We start from the raw sequence: 22,763 nt of genomic DNA, 5'->3' as shown, positions 1-22,763 counted from the left end.
CAATGTTTTTGTCTGTTCCTTAATTTTCTTGCTTCAAACACATGTAAGCACATATACATACATATTCTTATAGACTTTATTAATACTTTTTATTGGTATTTGGATATATGCTCCTCCCTTCCATTAAAAAAGTAAATCTTAGCTCCCCAGAGTTCTTGTGAGGCCTTATTATGTCCTTTAGATGATTATAATAATTAACATTAGCAGATTTTTCTTTTCTTTCTTTCTTTCTTTTTTTTTTTTTTAGATAGTCTCACTCTGTCACCCAGGCTGGAGTGCAGTGGTGCAATCTTGGCTCACTGCAACCTCCACCTTCCAGGTTCAAGTGATTCTCATGCCTCAACCAGCGAGTAGCTGGAATTACAGGCATGCGCCATCATGCCAGGCTAATTTTTGTATTTTCAGTAGAGATGGGGTTTTGCCATGTGGGCCAGGCTGGTCTCGAACTCCTGGCCTCAATTGATCCACCTGCCTTGGCCTCCCAAAGTGCTGGGATTACAGGCGTGAGCCTGCTGTGTCCAGCCAGAATTTTTTTTATACGCTGGGCACACGTAAAATAGATATGGTTACTGTTAGAATACCCACTGTACAGATGGTCAAGCAGACATAGAGAGGTTGAGTAATGTCTTCTCATTGGGACTCTTCATTACTCTTAGCCAAAATTTAAAATTTAATCTCTCACGAATGCTATTTCCTTTTGAGGTTTCTATTTAAGGATAATTCACATCTTTTCTTAAACTTTTTGAGATTGCCTTTCCTCATTTTACATTTGAATATGTATGGCTGTCTCTTCCTTATACATTATGAAACCCCAAATGACACGGTCATCTTTCCTGAATAGTCCCATTAGTTTTATATCATGGACTCATTTTCTTCATTGCTTTCTCCATCATCCGAGAGATGAAAATGCCACAGTACTTTGTACAAACTTTTAACACTTCTCATATTTTATCCCTATGATTTTTTTTCACTCATCTGTCTCTTATCACTTGTCCGTAAACTCCTTGAAGAGCTTACCACAATGTGTCTTCTTGTCTCCCACACACAGCCAATTGTCTAGATATAGAAGGTGCTCAACGAATGACACTGATCGGAGAGAAACAATGAAAGAATGAGAACATGAGAGAGAGAGAGAGAGAAGAAAGGAATCATGTAATTTTAGCAGAAGTTTTGCACCCTGAAATTCCTTCATCACGATGATATCTTGCATTCGTGGCAGTTTTGTAATCTGTGGTAGGAAAGCATCCTCTATTGCATCCACAATATAGTTCTTCCTTTTCTGTTGTGCCTTCTGCAGATTCCAGGGCATTGCTTCTACTCTGCTTCTTTTTTCCTGTGGTACACCTCTCATCCAACATCTGTAGAGGTTGCCCTGAATTTTTTTTTTTTCCACTGCTAGGATGGTCACATCCAAAAAAATTAATAGCACCAACTTGCCTCAGCATGTTCTATTTTCACACACGCTATCTCATGCTAACTACAGAGCAACATACAGTAGGATGGAATATTTTTGTCAATCAATAGAAATGAAAACCAAAGTACAAAGGGTTAGGTGACTACCTTAAATTCACTTATCTTTATGTGGCAAAACTGATACAGGGCTAAGGAGTTTCTAACTTCTGACATCATGCTTTTCCCACTAGGACCTTCCCAGCCTTGGTTGCACATTGTAGTCACCTGGGGAGCTTTAAAAACTACTACTGCCTGGTCCTACTCCCAGAGATCCTGATGTAATTGGTCTTGGGTCAGCCCTCTATATGGAAATTTTTACAGGCTCCTCAGGTGGTTCTAATGAGCAGTCAAGACTGAGAACCACTGCATTAGAGTCAGATGATACTGCTTCTTGCATCTAAATGTGTTTTGGAGACACTTGCCTTTACTGCTGGCTTAAAGACTCAAAGAATAAAAGTCTCCTAGGGTGAAGAAAACATCCCCATCATGCTTCAGGCTGTTTGGTCTGTCTTGATGACAGCAAACAAACATCAGGAAGCCTAGGCTCAGTATTACAGAGTACACTGGTCTGGAGGAATTCTTTTCCTCTAACATAAACATTTCCTTATGGGGATCAAATTCTGTCATTAAGGCTCTGTTGCCCACAACCATATGTATTGGCTTGTTCTCTGCCAAACATTTTACTTGCCATTCTATAGCAATGGAGAGAGAACAGTGGATTCTTGGTACATTTTCCATACGATTGCCAATGCTTATGAACTAAAAATTATAATTATTTACAAATATGCTGCCTGTACTTCCAAGTTTGAATTTAAATCCCATACATACAGAGATAACAATTTGATGTCATATTATGGAGGCAGTAGAGTATCAGCGAAAGAGCAACAAACATGCAGTGAGAAGATGTGATTCAAGTCTCTGGACCACAGCCTACTGAATTAATTGATAACACACTTATTGAGAACTTATTGTTCACTTATTGAGAACTCACTACAGTGCTTCAACCCTATAAAGCATGTGCTGTGATTATTCTCATTGTATGGATGAGAAAACTGGGACACAGAGAGGTTAAGAAACTCAACCAAAGTCACACAGCTAGTAAATGGCAGAGCCAGGATGAAACTCTGGTCAATCTGACTCCAGGATGTATATTCTTTACCAACATATGATATTCCCCTCACATGTGTAACCTTAGGCAAATTACTTAGCTTTTCTGGTCTTAGTTTTCTCATCTTAAAACAAAGTGATAATAACAATAGTGCCTGGCACGTAGGGTTGATATACCACCGTGCATGACATATATTAGGTGTTTAATAATATTGGTTGAATAAATGAATAAAACAATGATAGATTGGAATGCCTAAAAGTATATATGAGCATACTTCATAAACTGCATTATACAAGAATAAACTTACTATTATGATGATGCCAATGACTATGTATAGATTTTTGGCACAAGATAGGGAAAAGAGTTAATGCCCCAAATCAAAATTTAACTACTTACCACTACTTATAAAAGATAAAGCTCTTAAAAATATGTACAAGAGTTTAATAATCTTTCCAATGCTAAGAATGTAACTGTAGAAAATGAAGTTATTAGAAGTTTCTCTTTTATTTCTGAGTTGTTGAAGAAGCATTCTATAATCTAAAAGCTTCATCTTTATTATTGCCAGGAAATTAGGCCATTAAAAAAGATAGTGTTGGATCTCATCCAGCTGAACTATCAAAAGATAAAATGGCCAGCAGCACATGTAAAGTTTACATTTAATTTTTTAAAATTAAGTGCTGGTTATTATTCAAGGAAAGCTCTTGAAACATTCTTATAACAATTCCCTAGGGGAAGAAGAGGCAGGGTAATTGTGAAATCATTCACCAAGTGCTAGATTTGAAGTCTCAGAAATTCATTTGGGCTAGAGATAACGATGACTAGTTATTGCCTTTACAAACAGGGATGAATTACATACGAGGTTAGTGAAAGATGTAGAAACAACAAAATTAAACATTTGGGGGCCAAACTCTTTTTGAGGAAGAAACTGTGGTCAGTGGTGCCTTATTATTTCCTTCCATTTTAAAATTATTCTTTATTGCAAGACAGTTATTTCCAAATCTCTTTAAGTTTTGGCACATGCTTCTGGTTTTTTCTTTTCCTCTAGCAGTTTGGAGTTTCCAAGTGGCCCTATATATTTACATGTTATTCTAGAAAGCACCATCCTGTAACAATCTGTTTTTTGGTGGAAGGAGTTTGATTCTGAGTGGTTCCCTAGAGTGTGCCAATTAATGTCTCTCAACACAGTGTTTGTGTAATTAAGGGTTATTGCCCCTGCAGCCTGTATGAGCTGCTCGGTGCCTCATACATAGTAGGTACACACAGCAGATGTGTTTGCTGAATTGACTAGGCAGCATTCAACAACAAAACTTTGATCTGAATTAACCATTCAAATACTCTGGTATCAAAAATAATTAATATTTTATACTGAGAGAGCTGCTAAAGATTGTAGATCTCGATGTACCTTAAATTGTTTTGACCTATGAGTTAGGATGGTAATATATAATCACAAAATAATTAATAGCCAACCTCCTGAAAGAACATGTGATTTCTTAAAAGTTATTGATTGAATTTACCTTTTAAGGATATTTATTAAGCTTAGTACTATTTTTTGCCCTCATTTGTACCTTAAAAGTTGACACTATTTTTCATGATAGGAAACTATCATAATGATGAGATGAAATATAATGAGACCTCAAATTAAGACAGTGGTCATGGGGGTGTAGTAGAGTGGAAGCATTCATAATGTTGCAGGAGATAAAATCAATAAGGTTTAATGAGAGAGATAAAGAGATGTAGGAAACATCTAAGATTCTGGTTTCGGTAAGAAAATGTAAAAATGGTGATCTACCACTAACCAAGAGAAGGAATAAAAGAAGAAGGATAGATTCGGGGGCAAGATGATGAATTCACTTTGAGACATCTTGAATACGAGAAGCCTATAATACAAATAGGTGAGATGTCCCCTGCACAGTTATAAATATGCATGTAAAATTCGAAAGAGGGGTCTGGCTAGAGATGCAGCTTTAGGAATCACTGGCCTGTAGGCAAATGAAAACCATGGTAGTGGAAGAGGTCTTTCAGAGAGAGTAAGTAGAGAGGACTGAAGGAAGAAGATATTGCCAAGGGAAGAGGCAGCAGAGTGCTTAGGAAGAGAAATGAAAAGCCATGGATGTATGGTATCATGTAAATCAAGGAGAGCACAGCTAATGAGAGTGCAAGTAAGAAGAGGACTAAAACGTAATCACTGCATCTGGGAATTCAGAAGTCTCTGCTACTACAGGATGCACCATTTTAGAAGGATGGCTGGAGCAAAGTCATATTTCAGTAAGTGTATGCAGACTGGACAACCTACTTTCATCCAGATAATGAAATAGTACTCTAAAGATCCAATTAAATGGAGCCAGAAAGTTGTCCAGCTCTCTCATTCTGTCTTTCTAGTTCCTGATGTATGATGGTAACAGATGATTTTTCCTTTTCGATGGATATAATTGAACAGTCCTATGTTCTTAGGTTTTCTTGCTGAATTTCTACCTAATATTTCCTGTGGCTTAGAGGAGAAATAAAAAGGTTCTTTCTGGTGTGAAAGCTTTTCTGTAGGGTAAAGGAAGTAAAGTGAACCTCATAAGATTGAGAACTTTTCTGTTATTCTTCCAATTGAATATCTTTCTTTCTGGTTTTTAATCAGACTTCAGTCCAGGGCTCTATACAAAAGAACTTTGTATTCTTCTTTGAGAGGCTGAGGCGGGAGGATTGCTTGAGGCCAAGAGTTCCAAACCAGCCTGGACAACATAGTGAGATCCCTATCTCTAAAAAGTAAAAATAAAAAAATTAGCCATGCATGGTGGCTTTTGCCTATAATCCTAGCTACTCAGGAGGCTGAAGCAGGAAGATCGCTTGAGTTCAGGAGTTTGAGGCTGTAGTTAGCTATTATCGTGCCACTGCACTCCAGCCCAGATGATGGAGTTAGACCCTGTCTCTAAGACAAAAAATTAAAATTAAATTATTTTTTAAAAAAGAACTAAAGTAATAGTTGTTGAATGAATAGTATATAGAGCATACAGAGAAATTTATCACTCTTACGTAGCAGATGTGTGTCAATTAGTCTTTGAAAGCAAGATAAATGTTAACAGATTAACATATACCAAAAGGACATAGGACAAGGATAGTTCACCTTACATGCAGTTCTGTAGTATTCTGTGGCTTTTGATGTAGCTATTCTGGACCATGCCTGGTAGTAATCACTAAATGAGGTTGTTTTAGTTGGTCTGAAAATATAAATAAAAATCAGACAATGGGCAGTTTGTAAATTTTCTTTTTAAAATTATTGTATTGCTATACCGACTGTTCACATAACATCTTGTCCCAAGATATTAAACTGACTTGCAAATCGTAACATGTATTTTTAACAATTGTATCCAGTATATTAATTCCACCAATAATGAATACAAATAACGAAAAAGAAAATGTCCCAACCACTTTTCAATAATAAATGTAAATATGGACCCATGTGCATATTATAAAAAGAAAAATATGGGTTTAAGACATCTGCCTTTCATGACTAACATTAAAAAAGAACTTTAAGCAAAGCATTATATCTTTCAATTTCTCATTCTATAAGAAACAATAAACATTTTTCTTGAAATTCAATGCCAAATTCTAGTAAAAAAACCCTTATTTCTTATAATGAGGACAGAATACAAGTATTAGAATTGAGATTAGTTTAGTTTTTACAGAGAATCTGGCTATTTTCAAAGAGGAGAAAAACAGCTCTTTTCTAATACTCCTGGCTGCTACTTTCCCCTCCCTGTGCTAATATTACTATGTCCTAATGGAGAGCAAAGGTTGTTATAAGGTGTTAAATGAAAACTATAAAGCAGTCCCTTAAATAACTGCATTTCCAAGCATTTTTCCCACAAACTTTTAAAATGCAGAGATCTCAACACTCTATAAACAAAACATTACTTAGCGTATTTTTTCAGACATGTGAAATCACTAATTAACTGGCTGTAACAGATGCTTAAACATCCAGTGCAATATGCCTTATGCCTGTTTTCCAATTTAAGTTCTTAGCTCTTTGGAAGAAGGAGCAAGTTTTCAGTCAGAACAAGTATATTAGCATTAGTTTTTATAGGTAAATCATAGGTACCTTAAATTAACTATTTGACTCAACTTTTAAATTAATGAGGCATTATCTAAATGTGTTAATTCACTAATTTATTTAAATAACAATTATGCACACCTAATTTTAAGACTAACATTTTTCGAATGTATTATTACTTTTACAATCACACTTAAGTAGAAATTTGAAACTTGAGGAAGATAAATTAATCATTACTATTATTGTTTCCAGAGCTGCATGCTGTGCTGTAGACGACTAAATGATATACTAAACTAACATGAATTTGCCAATGAAATGTCTCAGCATTTGGCAACAGAGGTAACAAAATGAAAGGCTGCATTATATCTCCTGCATGAAAAAGCTTGTGATCAATTTGCTGTCACAGATCATTTAGCAGACAACAATGACTCAAGAGGAAGGAAACTGTCAACACACTGTCTTGTGAAAAAAAATACACCATCTTCAGGCACAATCGTCTCCATTGTTTTTTGTCTGTTTGACCACGACCCATGACCTTTTCCCTTCCCAGGGTGTCCTGTTCAATTTCAAACTGTTAGCCTTCAGGGGCTTTCTGTTTTTTCCTCCATAATAATTAAAAATATTACCCTAAAAGGTATAACTTTAGTGTGGTTTGAATATACAAAGCAAAATGTCTTACACATTTGGGAGTATTTGAATTTTCAATTCTATAAAGGAAACAGCCCCTTAAAAAAAGAGAACAGTAACTACATTTTACTATTATTCAGATAAAGTAAGCTTACAGGGATACATGCAGCATAAAAATACATGTGTTTATAGTTTCAACCAGTGATGGGAATTTACTGAGTATTATCATTGACATTATGAATACAAAAAGGTAGAAGACATAAGTTTAAAATGAACATTAGAATTTGTTATCTTGTTGGAAAAAATAAGATATATACCTGGACTAGTGAATTAAACAACTTTATTAACACGATAAAGTGTCATATGGTTTAACGGAGACATTTGGAGAATACAAGAACAGATACTTCTCTCCTCTGGCAGTGGTAATAAGCAACGAAGTCAGAGGAGGGAGATGTAATTTTTTTTTAAGTCGTCAGGGAAACAGTCATTTGGGATACAGGTCTGGAAAAAAAATTAGGGGGCACTGTAGGCCAAGGGAAGAGTATTAGTAATTGTTCAGATGGGAGAGAGCATGGCGTGTGCGTATGTACATAGAGGATGTTGGGGGAAGAAATTATAGTAAAAGGACAATTGACTAGAATGGAGACTTCAAATTCACAGGAGTTGGAATTGATACAATAAGTGAAACTGAGCAGTGCAGGGTCCACAAATTTACGCAGAGAACAGGTTAGAGTTGATTTAGTAATCTTGAGCTTGATTTGTTGGGTAATAGACAGCCATCAGTAATTCTCAAATAAGGCAAGTAAATTATGAAATCCATGTTGGAGCAAGACTTTTCCTTGAAAGTAATACGCAGGGTGGAGTATAGAAGGAAGATTAAATGCCAGGGGACCAGATAGGAAGCAAACGCAGTAATTCAGGGATGAGCTACTGAGAGCTAATAGCAGAGTGGCAGCAAAGGTTATGAAAGGGAGGAGATGAGTTGAAGGCAATGCTAAAAAATTGACTGGACTGGTTGGTTGCCTGACAGTGTGTAAAAAGTGAAGGAATATTACAGTCAAATATTCTTCTAAAGCCCAGAAGTCTGATTAGTTTTGCTGTTAATAGAAAACATCAAGAGAAACTGAAGTAAAAGATGAGTTTAATTTTAGCTCTAGATTTCAGGTGATGATAGTACAGACAAGTCAAAATGATCTTCAGGAGTGTGATTAAGAACCTGAGATTAGAAATAAGAGATTTGGGTCAAATCAACAAAATCACTGATAGAGGAAGCTACTAGAGAAATCCACCTGCAAAAATGTTAGTGAGTATTTTGAAAAGAAAGAGCAGAAACCAGCTTATAATTAAGAGGAGCCAGTGAAGGAAAGAGAAAGGTTCATTAGGGGAAGAAGAAAATCATGGCAGTACTATTTCATGGAAGCAACATCCCAGCCACAACCAAAGCCTAACAATTAAATGCCTACATATCTGTGGTTGGAACCTTCCTGTCTATCATGACCTAGTTGTTTAGTATCATGGATAAGAGTGCAGGGTCTGGAATCAGCTGGCCTGGGTTAAAACCCTCTGGCGCTTCGACTTGTTAGGTGTGTGGCTCCGGAGCAAGTTACCTAAACTCTCAAGGTCTGTTTCCCCATCTATAAAATCAGGAGATAAAACATTCTCAAGTGCTTGTTGTGAGCATTCGACGAAATCATGCATGAAAAGAGCCAAGTTTAGCGCCTCTTCAGCACTTAAGTGTCAGCTGGTCTCCATTGCCTTGATAAGTACCTCATCGTTTCTCTGTTAACTCTAAACGGCTTCCTTGTAGTTTTTCTACCCCGACTCTCCCTATTCTAGGTTATCATACCTCTGCTTGAAAACCACATTTGGTACTGAGGTGAGAGGATTACCTGAGGTCAGGAGTTCGAGACCAGCCTGGCCAACATGGTGAAATCCCGTCTCTATTAAAAATACAAAAATTAGGCCCGGTGTGGTGGCTCACGCCTGTAGTCTGAGCACTTTGGGAAGCTGAGGTGGGCGGATCACGAGGTCAGGAGATCGCGACCATCCTGGCCAACATGGGGAAACTCCATCTCTTCTAAAAATACAAAAATAAGCTGAGCATGGTGGCACGTGCCTGTAAGCCCAGCTACTTGGGAGGCTGAGGAAGGAGAATTGCTTGAACCAGGGAGTCAGAGTTTGGAGTGAGCCGAGATGGCGCCACTGCAATCCAGCCTGGAGATAGAGTGATATTCCGACTCAAACAGAAAGAGAGATAGAGAGAGAGAGAAAGAGAGAGAGAGAGAGAGAGAGAGAGAGAGAGAGAATAACTGGGCATGGTGGCACATGCCTGTAATCCCAGCTACTCAGGAGGCTGAGGCAGGAGAATTGCTTGAACCTGGGAGGTGGAGGTTGCCGTGAGCTGAGATTATGCCACTGCACTCCAGCCTGGGCGACAGAGCAAGACTCTGTCTTAAAAAAAGAGAAAGAGAAAAAGAAAACCATATTTGGTTATGTAATTCTATATGAAAACATCTAAATACTTTCAAATAGAACTTGAGGCTCTTCACCATCTGGCCATTTCCATCCTTTTCTTCTGTTATCCATCCCCACATCCAGAGGCTCCATCACACAGAATTTCCTACTAATCCAAGCACACCATGGTATTACACTCCTATTTCCGTGAAAGCTGTTCTAGAGACTCGTCTCCTCTGTGCCTGTCAAACTCTTATTCATCAAAGTTTGGGTCCAGTAAAAATATTTTGCATCTGAAGGTTATCATAGTGGACACTGTGGTTGCCTCCTCAACAGCTCTTGCATTCTTCCCCCATTATGTAGATACCATACACTCTGATGGGACTGACCCCACCTCTGGCTCCAAATTAGAGCCTCATGGGTTCAGGGCTGTCTGACCATGGTGCCTAATTCAGGAACAGGAACTTGGCCTAAAAAGATCCAATTAGAGCAAGGCTATAGTCGTTTTCTAGTACATCTTAATATCTAGGGGCATCAATGCCCTAACTTTGTTCTTCAAAATTGCCTTCTTTTTCTATGTCCTTTGCACTTTTAGATATATATTTAGAGCCCGCTTACAAATTTCCAGAAAAAAAAAAAAACTGCTGAGATTTTGATTGACATTGAATTTAATCTACAGTTTAATTTGGGAAGAACTGACAATATAATAATATTGAGTTTTTCCCAAGCCACAAACATTGGATATTTCTACTTTTTAGGTCTTTTAAATTTTCTCTCAGAAATATTTGTGGTTTTCAGTATAGATGTCTTGTACATGTTTCATTACATTTTGATGCTGTTGTAAATGGTTTTTTTTTTTTTTTTTTTTGAGATGAAGTTTCGCTCTTGTTGCCCAGGCTAGAGTGCAATGGCACGATCTCGGCTCACTGCAGCAACCTCTGCCTCCCAGATTCAAGTGATTCTCCTGCCTCAGTCTCCTGAGTAGCTGGGACCACAGGCATGCACCACCCATGGCTGGCTAATTTTATATTTTTAGTAGAGACAGGGTTTCTCCATGTTGGTCAGGCTGGTCTCGAACTCCCGACCTCAGAAGATCTGCCCACCTTGGCCTCCCATAGTGGTGGGATTACAGGTATGAGCCACGGCACCCGGCCGTAAGTGGTATTTTTAAAATTTCAGTTTCTATCTATTGATTATGAGTATATAGAAACATAGTTAATTTTTAATCTTAACTTTAATCTTATACCATGAGTCTTTGCTAAATTCACTAATGAATTTTCAAGTTTTTAAATATTCATTTGGATTTCACTATGCACATAAGCATGTTATCTACGAATAAAGATAATTTGCTTCATCCTTTCCAAACTTTAAAATTTTTATTTCTTTTCCTTGCCTCATTGCACTGGCTAGGACCTCCAGTACAATGTTGAATAGAAGTGGTGGTAGTAGACATACTTACCTTATTCCTAAACTGAGGAGAAAAGCATTCAACATTTCACATTTTAGGGGGTTGGCTGTTGGACTTTTGTAGATTCCTATTACTGAAATAAGGGAATTTCTATTTCAGTTTGCTAAGAATTTTTATCATGAATGGGTGTTAAATTTTAACAAATACTTTTACCGGATTCACTGAAATAATTTTATGGCTTTTCCCTTTATTTGGCTAGTAAATGTGTTACACAAATTGATTTTTGAATATTAAACCAACCTTGCTTTCTTATAATCAGACCCATTTGGTCATTGTTATCCCATTTTATCAGTGGATTCAATCACTAATATTTTGATTAGAATTTATGCACCTATGCTAATAAAAGGTATTGACCTATAATTTCCTTTCTTGTAGTAATCTCAGATTTTAGAATCTGAGTTTGGAGGTTTGGAAATATAGTCATTTTCTCTACTCACTGAAAAGGTTTGAATACCTTTTTTTAAAAAAAAAAAAGTTTTATTTTGAAACAAATTTAGAAATATAAGACAGTTTTAAAGATAATTGAATATCTTCTTCTTTTTCTAAGAGATGGGTTTCACCACATTGCCCAGGCTGGTCTTGAAATCCTGGGCTCAAGCAATCCTTCTACCTTGGCCAAATAGCTGGGATTACAGGCCCAAGCCATCTCACCTGGCTTGAATAGCTTTTTAAAATAAATGTTATTGCAGCATAATTTACACTCAATAAAATACACATGTTTTAAGTGTACAGATTGATGAGTTTTGATATGAAAGTGTACATCTGCATAACCATTACCTCATATAAGATGTAGAGTATTTTCATTATTCCAGAAAGTTTCCTACTGCCCCTTCCCAGTCAATCTCCCTTGACATTCTGGGCAATCACTGATCTGATTAGTCTGACAGATTAGTTTTTCCTGTCCTAGAACTTCATATAAATTGAATCATACAGTATATACTCTTTTGTTACTGTGGGTTTTTTTTCCACTCAGCTTAATGCCTGCATACTTATTCCTGATTGTTGCATGCATCAATAATTAATTCATTTTTATTTGTTGATAGTATTCTATATATTAATACAGCACAATTTATTTATGCATTCAACAGTTGATGGACATTTTGGTTGTTTCTAGTTTGAGATATTATAAATAAAGCTGCTATGAACATTTGTGTTCAAGTCTTCTTGTGAACATATATTTTTCATTTCTTTTAGGTAAATAGGAGTAGAATTACTGGATTATAGGAAAGGTAATGTTTGACATTATAAGAAACTTAAACTGTGTTTCAAACTGGTTGTGGGCATGTAAAGTGATAAAACAAGATATGCAACAATGTATGAAAGCTCCAATGACTCCATATCTTTACCAACAAATGGAATTATTCATCTTAATTTGAGTCAATGGTGTCTTCTTTCAATCTTCTCCATCTCAGTAAATAACAGCAGAATCCACCCAGTTCAACCCCAAATCTAGTAATTATCCTTGGTCCCACTTTTTCTCACACCCCACATTGAATCAGTAATTCTCCTTCAGCGCAAGCCTTGAATCCACTCATTTCTTCTCCTCCATACCTATGCCCAAACTCTTGACCAAACCACCACTGTCTTGCCCCTGATCAACCAAAATAACCTAATAACTCTTCTCTTTGCTTCCACCTTAGATCCTTCACAAACCATTGCTCTCATAGCAGTTAAAAGTACTCCCTTTAAAAGTTAAATTTGATTCTGTCTCTCCCTTTCCTAAAAGTTGTTCAAGAGTGTCCCAATTTCCTTACCTGGTATAATAAAATTAATCTAAATTCCTTACACAGTTTATAAAATCCTAAGTGATTTGGCCCAGCCTACTTCTCTTACCTCCATCTACCTCTCTTCTCTTTTCCCCCTTGCTGTGTTCTAGCAACAGCAGCCTTCTTACTGATTCTCTACCACACCATGCAAATACTCAAGTTAGGGTCTTCACATTACTCTCCCAATTTTTTACTCCTTTTTCCTTTCAATTTCACAAAACTTGATTTTTCAAGATAATACCATTTACAAGTTTACTTCATAATGGTTCTTGACTTATCTTTGACTGAAGTTATTATAATTACTTTCTATGTACTTAACTAATTTAATCTTCATAGCAATTCTATGAAATCAGTACTATTATTACCAGCATTTAATATATAAAGAAACTGAGACACAGAGAAATTAACTTTTCTTAGTTACATAGTGAATGGAAGAATTGGGATTATCTTGCTTGTTATTCTAGAAATGCCTTTCAGTTGTGTGTGTGTGTGTGTGTGTGAGAGAGAGAGAGATAATATCATATACGGTATTTTATAATGCACTCTTTTCATTTACTTTTTTATTGTGGCAAAACACATAACTTTATCCTCTTAACCATTTCTAAGTGTATAGTAGTGTTAAGTGTAGTTACGTTATTGTGCAAGAGATCTCTAGAACTTTTTCTTCTTGCAACACTGAATTTCTCTGTCCAACTTTTCACTTACTTTTTTTTTTTTTTTTTTTTTTTGAGACAGAGTCTCGCTCTGTTGCCCAGGCTGGAGTGCAATGGCGAAATCTCACTGCAACCTCTGTCTCCTGGGTTCAAGCGATTCTCCTGACTCAGCCTCCCTAATAGCTGGAATTACTGGCATGCGCCACCATGCCCAGATAATTTTTGTATTTTTAGTAGAGACAGGGTTTCATCACGTTGGCCATGCTGGTTTTAAACTGCTGACCTCAGGTGATCCGCCTGCCTTGGCCTCCCAAAGTGCTGGGATTACAGGCATGAGCCACTGCACCCGGCCCGCTTACTTTTAATGTTAGCAAATATGTCTCCAGAATCATATCCAAAGGCTGCTTTTTGGACATTATTGCCTAAACCAATATTTATTTAATCAGTCAGTTTTGTTGGACATTTCGTTTTCAATTTCTCATGATATGTAATTGTATGATGAACATTTTTGGAATCTCTATATTTGTTTAAATATATCTTTAAAGAAAAGTTTCTAGAAGTGGAAATGCTGTGTTGAAGGCACACATTTGTCTTAGGATTTTTAATAGGAAATGCAAATGTTACACTCTTCTGTCTGTGTCCCTCAAGTTTTGTCTTGTGCCTGCCCCTTTAAATGATTTAGCCACTCTCACACAGTTGTATATTTAGCATGTTCAACAGCTATGTTTCATTTTCGTCTCCTCTCTTGATTATCGAGCAACCAATCCTCCCCTCCCTCTCCTCTTCTAGTTTTTATCTCAGGTCCTGATAATCTTATTTTGGTTGCCCCTGGCATTCATGATTCATTTTAACTTTTTATTGAGGTTGTCAAAGTGCATTCCCCTGGGTCAGGCTGTTGGGAAGGTGTCCTGTTGTAGTTCCATTCCTGTTGAATGTACTGTTCCCTCCGTCTAGGATCCCCTGGCCTCACAGTGCATAGGTGAATCCCTATTCTGCCTTTGGAAGTCACTTTGGCATGACCTCCTCTGAAAGCTTGTCTTTATGTATTCCTCTCCCAATCCCTGAGAAGCCTGAGTAAGATGTTTCTTCCTCTGTGCTCCCCCAGCATCTTGATCTTACCTCTATCACAGCACTTACTATATTATATTTATGTACCACAACAATAAACAGTCATGACCCAATAAAATGTTGATTGCATTGAAAAGAGGCTGTTATTTATTTGAGGTGGTTCCAGAGACGGATGACTTAGTGAAAAACTGAAGGCCTCTGAAGGAAGCCTAGAAAAAATAAAAGCCACATGGGAAAAGGTTTCTGCTAAATATGACTCATTTTAGATATGATTCAATCTGCCCTCAGCATTCTTCCCTTAGCCACGATCTTGATACCTTCCCTGTGGTCTTCCAACTACATTCTCTGGTGGCAAATACTGTCTACATTGACCTAATGGATCGACAGGCCTACTTCTTGCACTGACTCCCTTTCAGAAGAGGAACATCTTCTTATACTATGCAACAATTAATACAAAATAAAACAAATAATTTGCATTTATGGAATGGGAAAAAAAGAAGAGGCCTTCCAATGCTAGAATATAAATCTTGTGAGGTTAGGGATAACATATTAATCAGGTGTGTATCCTCACACTGGGGCACAGTCCCCGGCATACAGCATATGCTCAGTGAATTCATTCTAAGTACATGGATAAGTAGCTGTTCTCCCAAGGACTGAAAACCTGCTTATAAGTGGTATCCTATAGACCCTGCAAATATCCCAGATGACTAGCACAAATTCAAGTCACCCTGAATTCCTGAACATCAACTAGATTCCAACTATATCCCAACTATATTGCACCCAGTTGAATAGACCTTGCCTGAGTTTTACTATGTCTTTTAGAAACAGGGCGTCCAACTGCCTGGATATATCTTTGGAATACATTTCTACAGCCATGCCAGTTCTTCCAGCCAATGAAGTAACGCAAAGTTCTAAGCATATGGCACTAGATACACAATATTAACAGCAGCATCTTTCTTTGAATAATTTCTGCAAGACCTCATTGTGAATGCATTATTCAAAAACTGAGAACTAGACATAGCTGAGCTCTATTTCAGAGCAAATGTACCAGGGGTAAACATTAGAATTCACGGACACGCAATAAAGTGCAGCCTGATACACAGCATGAGTCTAGAGTATCATTGAAATCTAGGCTGCATTGCCTCAAGTAAGTACTACTAGTAAGTCTTCTCTAGGAAGTTCAGGCTGGCACAAGGTGAATACCACAAATCAGACCTGACTCTAGCACCATTTATCCTTGGTTTGGCTCAGAGGACCTGCTGAAGCTGAGACCACAGAAGGTCTTCTGCTGTGTTCTTGCTGCCTTATTAGTAAACACAGGCACTGTATCTTTATGAACTGCAAATAACTATACCATAAAGAGTAATAACTTTTGATATCTAGGGACATTCATGTTTTAGGTGATAAACCCGCCTTTATGCATTGAATGACTATTTATCATAGGCCTATTTTGTGCCAGGATGGTCAAACACATTGAAGCATTTAAGGGGCAGCAATGCCCTCTATTGAATACCAACTTAGTGTACCAGTAACTAGATTATGCTTACCTTTCTGCAATTTTTCAACATATTTTCATGAAGATAAGCCACTTAAGTTTTTGTTTGTTTGTTTGTTTGTTTGTTTTTTTGAGAGGGAGTCTCGCTCTGTGACCCAAGCTGGAGTGCAGTGGCGTGATCTCAGCTCACTGTAAGCTCTGCCTCCTGGGTTTATGCCAGTCTCCTGTCTCAACCTCCCAAGTAGCTGGGACTACAGGCGCCCGCCACCACGCCCGGCTAATTTTTTGTATTTTTAGTAGAGACAGGGTTTCACCGTGTTAGCCAGGATGGTCTTGATCTCCTCACCTCGTGATCCGCCCACCTTGGCTTCCCAAAGTGCTGGGATTACAGGCATGAGCAACCACTCCCGGCCATGTTATCTAATTTTACTCAACTTTTATACAGAGCTAGTCAAGGAAATAGGAGCTAAAATAAACACTGTTACAACACTAGTTAATTGGCTGTTGTCTAAATCTGATTAACTATCAAGATAAAACTGATGGAAATGCTCAAGAAATTAAATGCCGCAGAACCATATGTGTGTTTCTAGGCCTATACCTTGTTCAGGTGTTCAAGGTGAACCGATGCCATATTTATAGGCTGTCTCCCAAAAGATACAATGGCTTCAGCCCTAACTCTTACCATTTTTATCTAGACCTTATCTTCTCCTAAACTGCTTGAATTTTTGTGATCTATAATGATCTGTGCTGATTTTGTTAACAATACATTCTTCTCTTTTCAAAAATAAAAAAAAGGCAAGATTGACCATACATGGTGGCTCATGTCTATAATCCTAGCACTTTTGGAGGCTGAGGCGGGTGGATCACCTGAGGTCAGGAGTTCAAGGCTAGCCTGATCAACGTGGCGAAACCCCGTCTCTACTAAAAATACAAAGAATTAGCCAGGTATGGTGGTGTGTGCCTATAATCCCAGCTACTTGGGAGGCTGAGGCAGGAGAATCACTTGAACCCTGGAGGCCAAGGTTGCAGTGAGCTGAGATTGAGCCATTGCACTCCAGCCTGGGCGACAAGAGCAAAACTCCATCTCAAAAATAAAAGGTGAGATCATATATCATATAGTTACATTTAATTTTAATTCAACTAGAAAGAATTCAAAATTTTCCACATTCTTTCTGAAAACAATATTTTAAAAAGATATTGTAAGATATTTCTAAGTTAAAAACAAAGATTTAATTATGATGAAAAACATAGTTTAAATAGTCCTTTTGGTAAATAACTCAACATAAAATTGTATAAAGAAAAACTTACCTGATACATTTATGTGGGTCTTTAGGTAACTCCTGGCTGTCATCTTTCACTATAAAGAAAAAATATGAAAAGATTCTGGTTTACTTGGAGATGGAATATATGGCTTTATGTGCACTATTTCCAAAGCCTCAGTAAAATGGTAATAAAGGAATAAAAATAAGGTATAAAATCTCAAGGAGAGCAAAAGAAAGATGACAAGAAAATTTTTCAAGATAGAAAGCAGATGTCAAGTGGTAACTGTCTTAGCAGGCCATAGAAATTCGAAAACAAAAAACTGCATGATGAGAAGAGACCAATAAAAAGTAAATGGATTCACACTTCAGAACCTGAGAAACAGTACACGAATTGAAGGTGCCAGATACCTCTGGAAGGAGGGGTGAGAGGCAGAGCACAGACACCAAAGACTTATACCCTCATCCTGTGCGACCAGATGATGACCACTGCTCAGGCAGGAAGGAAGATATTTAAACTCTGGAAAAACTGGGCCAGAGAGACTCAGGACTGGAGGACAGTAGCAACAAAACAGGACAGGAGTATGATAAGAAACCGAAAATGGAATAAATCATATTGAACAGACAAGACTCCTAATTCTCTCCCCTCGTCCAGCTGTCAGTGTATTAGCAGTGCTCTCTCTCTCTCTCTCGCTTGTACTTGTGCGCTCTCTCTCTCTCTCTCTCCCCACCCCCCCCACAGGACTGACAGATTCCTCTCAGGAGAAATAGTTAAGTCTAATGAAATGGCCAGGTTCTCACTGAATAATTCTACAATGAAATAAAACTGTCAACAAGCCCAGCCTGTATTCAGAACTTTCAGTCTTTTTAATAGTCCATTCATCACATGCCCATCATAAGAATGAATAGTTAAAGATCACTAGATATTTTGAGCAAGGTCAATACCATAAAAGGGAACAATCCTAACCACAAAAAAGAGAAAAATAGGAAACAGAAACATTTTTCTTAAAATCTTCCAGGATATACAATGAACAAAGAGATGGATAATAGGAGAAATTTGGTTTCAAAAAATTAGAGGATCAGATCAATAGACCCAACATTCAAATCAGAGCAGATCTAGAAGAGACAATAGGGAAAATGAAGAGAGAAGAAATTATAAAAGAAATCACATAAGAAAGTTTTCCAGAACTGAACGATTAGAGATTGAGATTTCAATAGTTTATCAAATGCCCTATGTAATGTGGAGGCAGGGAAGGGGAGGATACAAAAAGAAATATTATCCAAAATTTCAAATCACTGGGAATAAAAAGAAGGTTTAAAAAGCTTCAGAAAAAAAGAATAAATCACAGGTGAAAAATTGGACATTGGAATGAAATTAGACTTCTCAAGAGCAACACTAGAAACTAAAATGTAGTAAAGTATTTACAATTTGGAAAGAAAACTATTTCCAAACTAAAATTTAACCAAACTATGAGTATATGAGAGTAACATAATTACATTTTTAGGCATGTGAAGTTATAAAAGGTTAAGCTTCCACGTACTAGGAAGCTCCTAGAAGATGTACTCCAACAAAACGAAGGAGCAAAACCAACCACAAGGAAAATGGGGGATTGAGCAGCCAGCAGGAGCTCCCACCCAGCAGGCACCAGAAAGGCCATCCCAGCACACCTGCAAGAGAACTGCCAATTCAGAAAAGAAGAGGAAGGATGGAGTGCCACAGGAAAGAGGGCTCCAAAAACAAAACAGACTCGATGCTGATTGAATGCCTAGGAGCTGTGTTCCAGCTTTCTCAGGAAGTTTAGAAGAAGAAAATATAGTGTATACACAAAAAAACAAAGGAATGTAAAATCAGACCGTTTGTACAAGAAAAGAAAGATAATCATTTATGGTTCATCTGTGACAAGTATTTATAAAGTCATATTAATGTAGCCAACTCATATTAGGAGAATGGGGGAGAGGAAATGTGCGTAGGAATGGTAGTATAAAAGCAAAATCTTTGTATTTTATAAGATGAAGTCTATAAATAATATCTAAAACCGAAAAGCCTACAAATATTAGTATAGAATCAACTTAGAAATGTGGTGGTAAATGCCAGACCAAACAGCTAAATGTGTTGAAAGCTATTGTTGCCTCTGGCAGGCAACAGTCAGGGATAGAGGACATATTTCATTAAAAACCGATTCCTATTATGTGTCCTCTAAAACTATAAACATATATTTTTTGATAGAAAATAAATACTTAACATTTCTCGTTAAAACTAGCAACTTAGAAACGTTGCTGAAAAGTGACTGGACTATCTGGTATAGCGAAATGCAACAGGAAAAAAGAGGTATGTAACCCAAGCAAATAATAGATCCACACTCTGCCATGCTGTTAAACTCAGTTTTTCAGTATCTTATGACATTTGTAAGTAACAGAGTATCTGTAACAAAACTGTAATCATCAACAACAAAACTGGTTCTGAATGGTGGTGCTAAAGCTCATGTTCTGTAACAAGTGAGCAATGCTACTGGACTAAATTTTGTCTTCCCCTGACACCCAGAAAGTGTATTTCTCGGGGGAAGGGTATTCCTACACCTAACCAAAGAAATATACTCACTTTAAAAAGAAATGGCAGCCTGGAATCCTATGAGACACCACCTGCTTCAATTGTAGAGACAATTTGCTTTAAAATTGCTCTATTATTAAAAGGATTTTTTAAAACCCAGTGAATGAATTGGGAGCTTGAATTGGAGAAGAATCAAATGTCTGTCATAACATTCTCCTAATCACAAGCAGAAGGTGATGTATTTGTAGAATTATCAGGTTTTTAAAAAGTATATCACACAAATTAGTATTATAATCTCCCTAATATTTCTATATTCTCCTTTATTGTAGTATTATGACTCATGTCAATTATAGCTTATTTAGATAAGCATCTGAAATGTATTAGATGATCCTCCTTTTTATGAAAAACTATAGGAATATACTTGGCTAGGAAAAAATTACCTCAGGCTTAGCTACCATCACTCAGCTTTACTCTTTTTATACTATTGTATTTTTCTTCAACCAAAGGTTTTAAAAATTATATGAAACTTCTGTTTTAAACTATGGAAACAACTATGACAAACAGAAGGTAAATATTACTTGATAATACAACTATACAGAAATCAAAATTCACAAGGATGAACTGAAAAAAGGGGCAGATAATTGCTCACATGAAACCTCATATGAAAGCTCATAACAAATTAGAAAGTAAGTAGCAATACTCAGAATCTATGAGGCAAACAGTTGTTATGCATTGTCTCCAGACCTTCCTCCTCTGAGTTTTCATAAACTAGTTGAACAATACTTTGGAAGGTATTTAAAAGGTCCCCTTATCCAATTCTTGGCACCAGAGCCCTTTGATAACATCTCTGAAAAATGGTCATTTAGCTCTATCAAATAAACACTAGTTACAAAAGAACACCTTTAGTAATAGAGAGTTTACTAACTGCCAGTCTGGCCTTGTCCATTCTTTTAAGCAACTTGAATTGTTTAAAACAATTCTTCCTCATATTTGGCCAGCTGGGGACCTGGATGGACTTTACCATTGAGAATGGCACAACTATAGAGTCATTTGCCTTTAGGAAAGATCAGCTGGGCACCCAACTGGCTATATAATTGTTTGTTCAAACTGGTACATTGTAAGTGAAAGGAGGTACTGGAAATAATTATACCAGGACTGTTCTCAGGCAGTCTGGGGTATGTGAGCACCCTAAGAAAGGAAAAGGGGCCAGGCCACAAGGAAAGGAGGCTGTCAGGAAATGGGAAGGTCATTGGACCTCCACACTGGGTTTGAGCTTAGAACTTGGTCTTCTTGCCAACACACCGAGGCAAAGACCTAGCTGTTCAGGGTAGGCAAACATAACAAATGTTGGGGAGAAGTTTGGGTAATGAGCAACATTTACATGTCTGCATATCACATACCAGGCTTAGACATAGGACAATAAAATTAATTCCAGACAACTGATTATGTAGTAAAGTCCCTGATATATTTAAGGTATGTTCTGACACAAGGCAGGGCCAAGCCTGCGTATTCTGAACTTCAGTTCTGCTACATCCCAGCAGGCCTGGGAAAGTATGACTGACTTGTAGCTCTAGTGTTTGTCCTGTGTTAGTTTTCTCAAGCAACCCAAAAGAAGTCTCCTTTTTCCATAGGAAATCCCTTCAGATATTTGAAAACAGCTTTTACAACTGCCCTTTATCTTTTCTTCCATTGGCTAAACATATACAGTTTCTTCAGCCTTTAGAAATGCGAGGCTCCAGGTGGAGCCTACTGTATTCCAGATGAAAGCCTACCAAGTCAGAGAAGGGTTAAATTATTATATAACACATACTTAGAAGAAAGGAATTTTCTATTACTGCTTTGCATTAAGCTTGTGATCAAATAGCTCCCTCAAGAACTTTGTCATAGAATAAAGTTCTATGGTACTGGAAAGATGCTTGGTCAACACCATTTGATTTGTATCAGACCCAAAAACCTTGAGGAGGAGGAGCAAATGAGCTCGGTCACTATTATACAGACCTAGCTAATGGATTGGGAGTCCTGGGAAGGGAAATAGAAAAAGAAACAATGGAAATCTGAGAGAAAAAGTACTGTAAGAAATCAAGGCCTGTTGATTGGGAAGGTAATGATACCAGCTACTCTGCAAGGTTGCTGTCTGCTACCAGAAGAAGATGGGGCAGGATATAAAGGAAATAACTATGTCAGTAGGGCCCCAGCTCTCATTTGTGGGAAACTCTTCCGTGCACAAGAAGCCAGAAGCAGTGCTCTACTACCTGGAGAGAGAGACAGAGAGAGCACAGGGGCCATGGAGGCAATGGAGTTAAGAGTCACAACGAAGCTGCTGGCAGGACACCAAGGGTATCAGGAAAACACTGCCCAGTAGAGCAGAAAGACTGAAGAGCTTCAGGCTCTATTTCCACGTGGACTCTTAGAAGGAATTCCTGGGGAGGGAACTCTCTGGAGAAAAAAAGTTGACATCTTGCTAACCAAGAAGAAAAGTGGTGCAAATCAGTAGGATCTGGAGTACTGTAGGTGAAGTCTGGGAAAGGCTCATTACAGACTGAAGAGTTAAAATTAGATGTCATATCTTTATGATGGGTAGACTAGTTTCATGTGGCACCATCCATACACATGACCATAGCAGTCAAAGACACTCAGCTTAAGATCTTTGATGATCTTTAAAAAAGGATCGCATTGGTTGGTTTGACAAAGAGTTACAGTACGAGAGATCTTAATACCATTTCATTACTGAAAATGGATACAGAAAATATTTCAAATATTCCCTTATATAACAACTATTTCCTAGATCACTATGCTATAAATGTTTGATGTATAATTGATAATTGC

The 22,763-nt window shown here is 37.5% G+C and overlaps 1 protein-coding gene across 2 annotated transcripts in view; it reads right to left on the bottom strand.

Annotated features, from left to right (window-relative positions):
• Nucleotides 1–22,763, bottom strand: part of UBE2U (ubiquitin conjugating enzyme E2 U) — a 40,536-nt gene that overhangs the window by 5,483 nt on the left and 12,290 nt on the right. For both annotated transcript variants that reach the window (XM_025404684.1, XM_025404694.1), the window contains exons 6-7: nt 17,439–17,487; nt 5,678–5,766 (exon numbers count right to left, since the gene is read on the bottom strand). In XM_025404684.1, coding sequence (XP_025260469.1) covers nt 5,678–5,766; nt 17,439–17,487 — 138 coding nt within the window. The remainder of the gene's footprint in view (nt 1–5,677; nt 5,767–17,438; nt 17,488–22,763) is intronic.

Source organism: Theropithecus gelada, chromosome 1, assembly GCF_003255815.1.
Source record: "Theropithecus gelada isolate Dixy chromosome 1, Tgel_1.0, whole genome shotgun sequence".
Taxonomy (NCBI): domain Eukaryota; kingdom Metazoa; phylum Chordata; class Mammalia; order Primates; family Cercopithecidae; genus Theropithecus; species Theropithecus gelada.
Note: the sequence above shows the minus strand (reverse complement) of the source record. Positions and strands in the feature narration are given on the sequence as shown.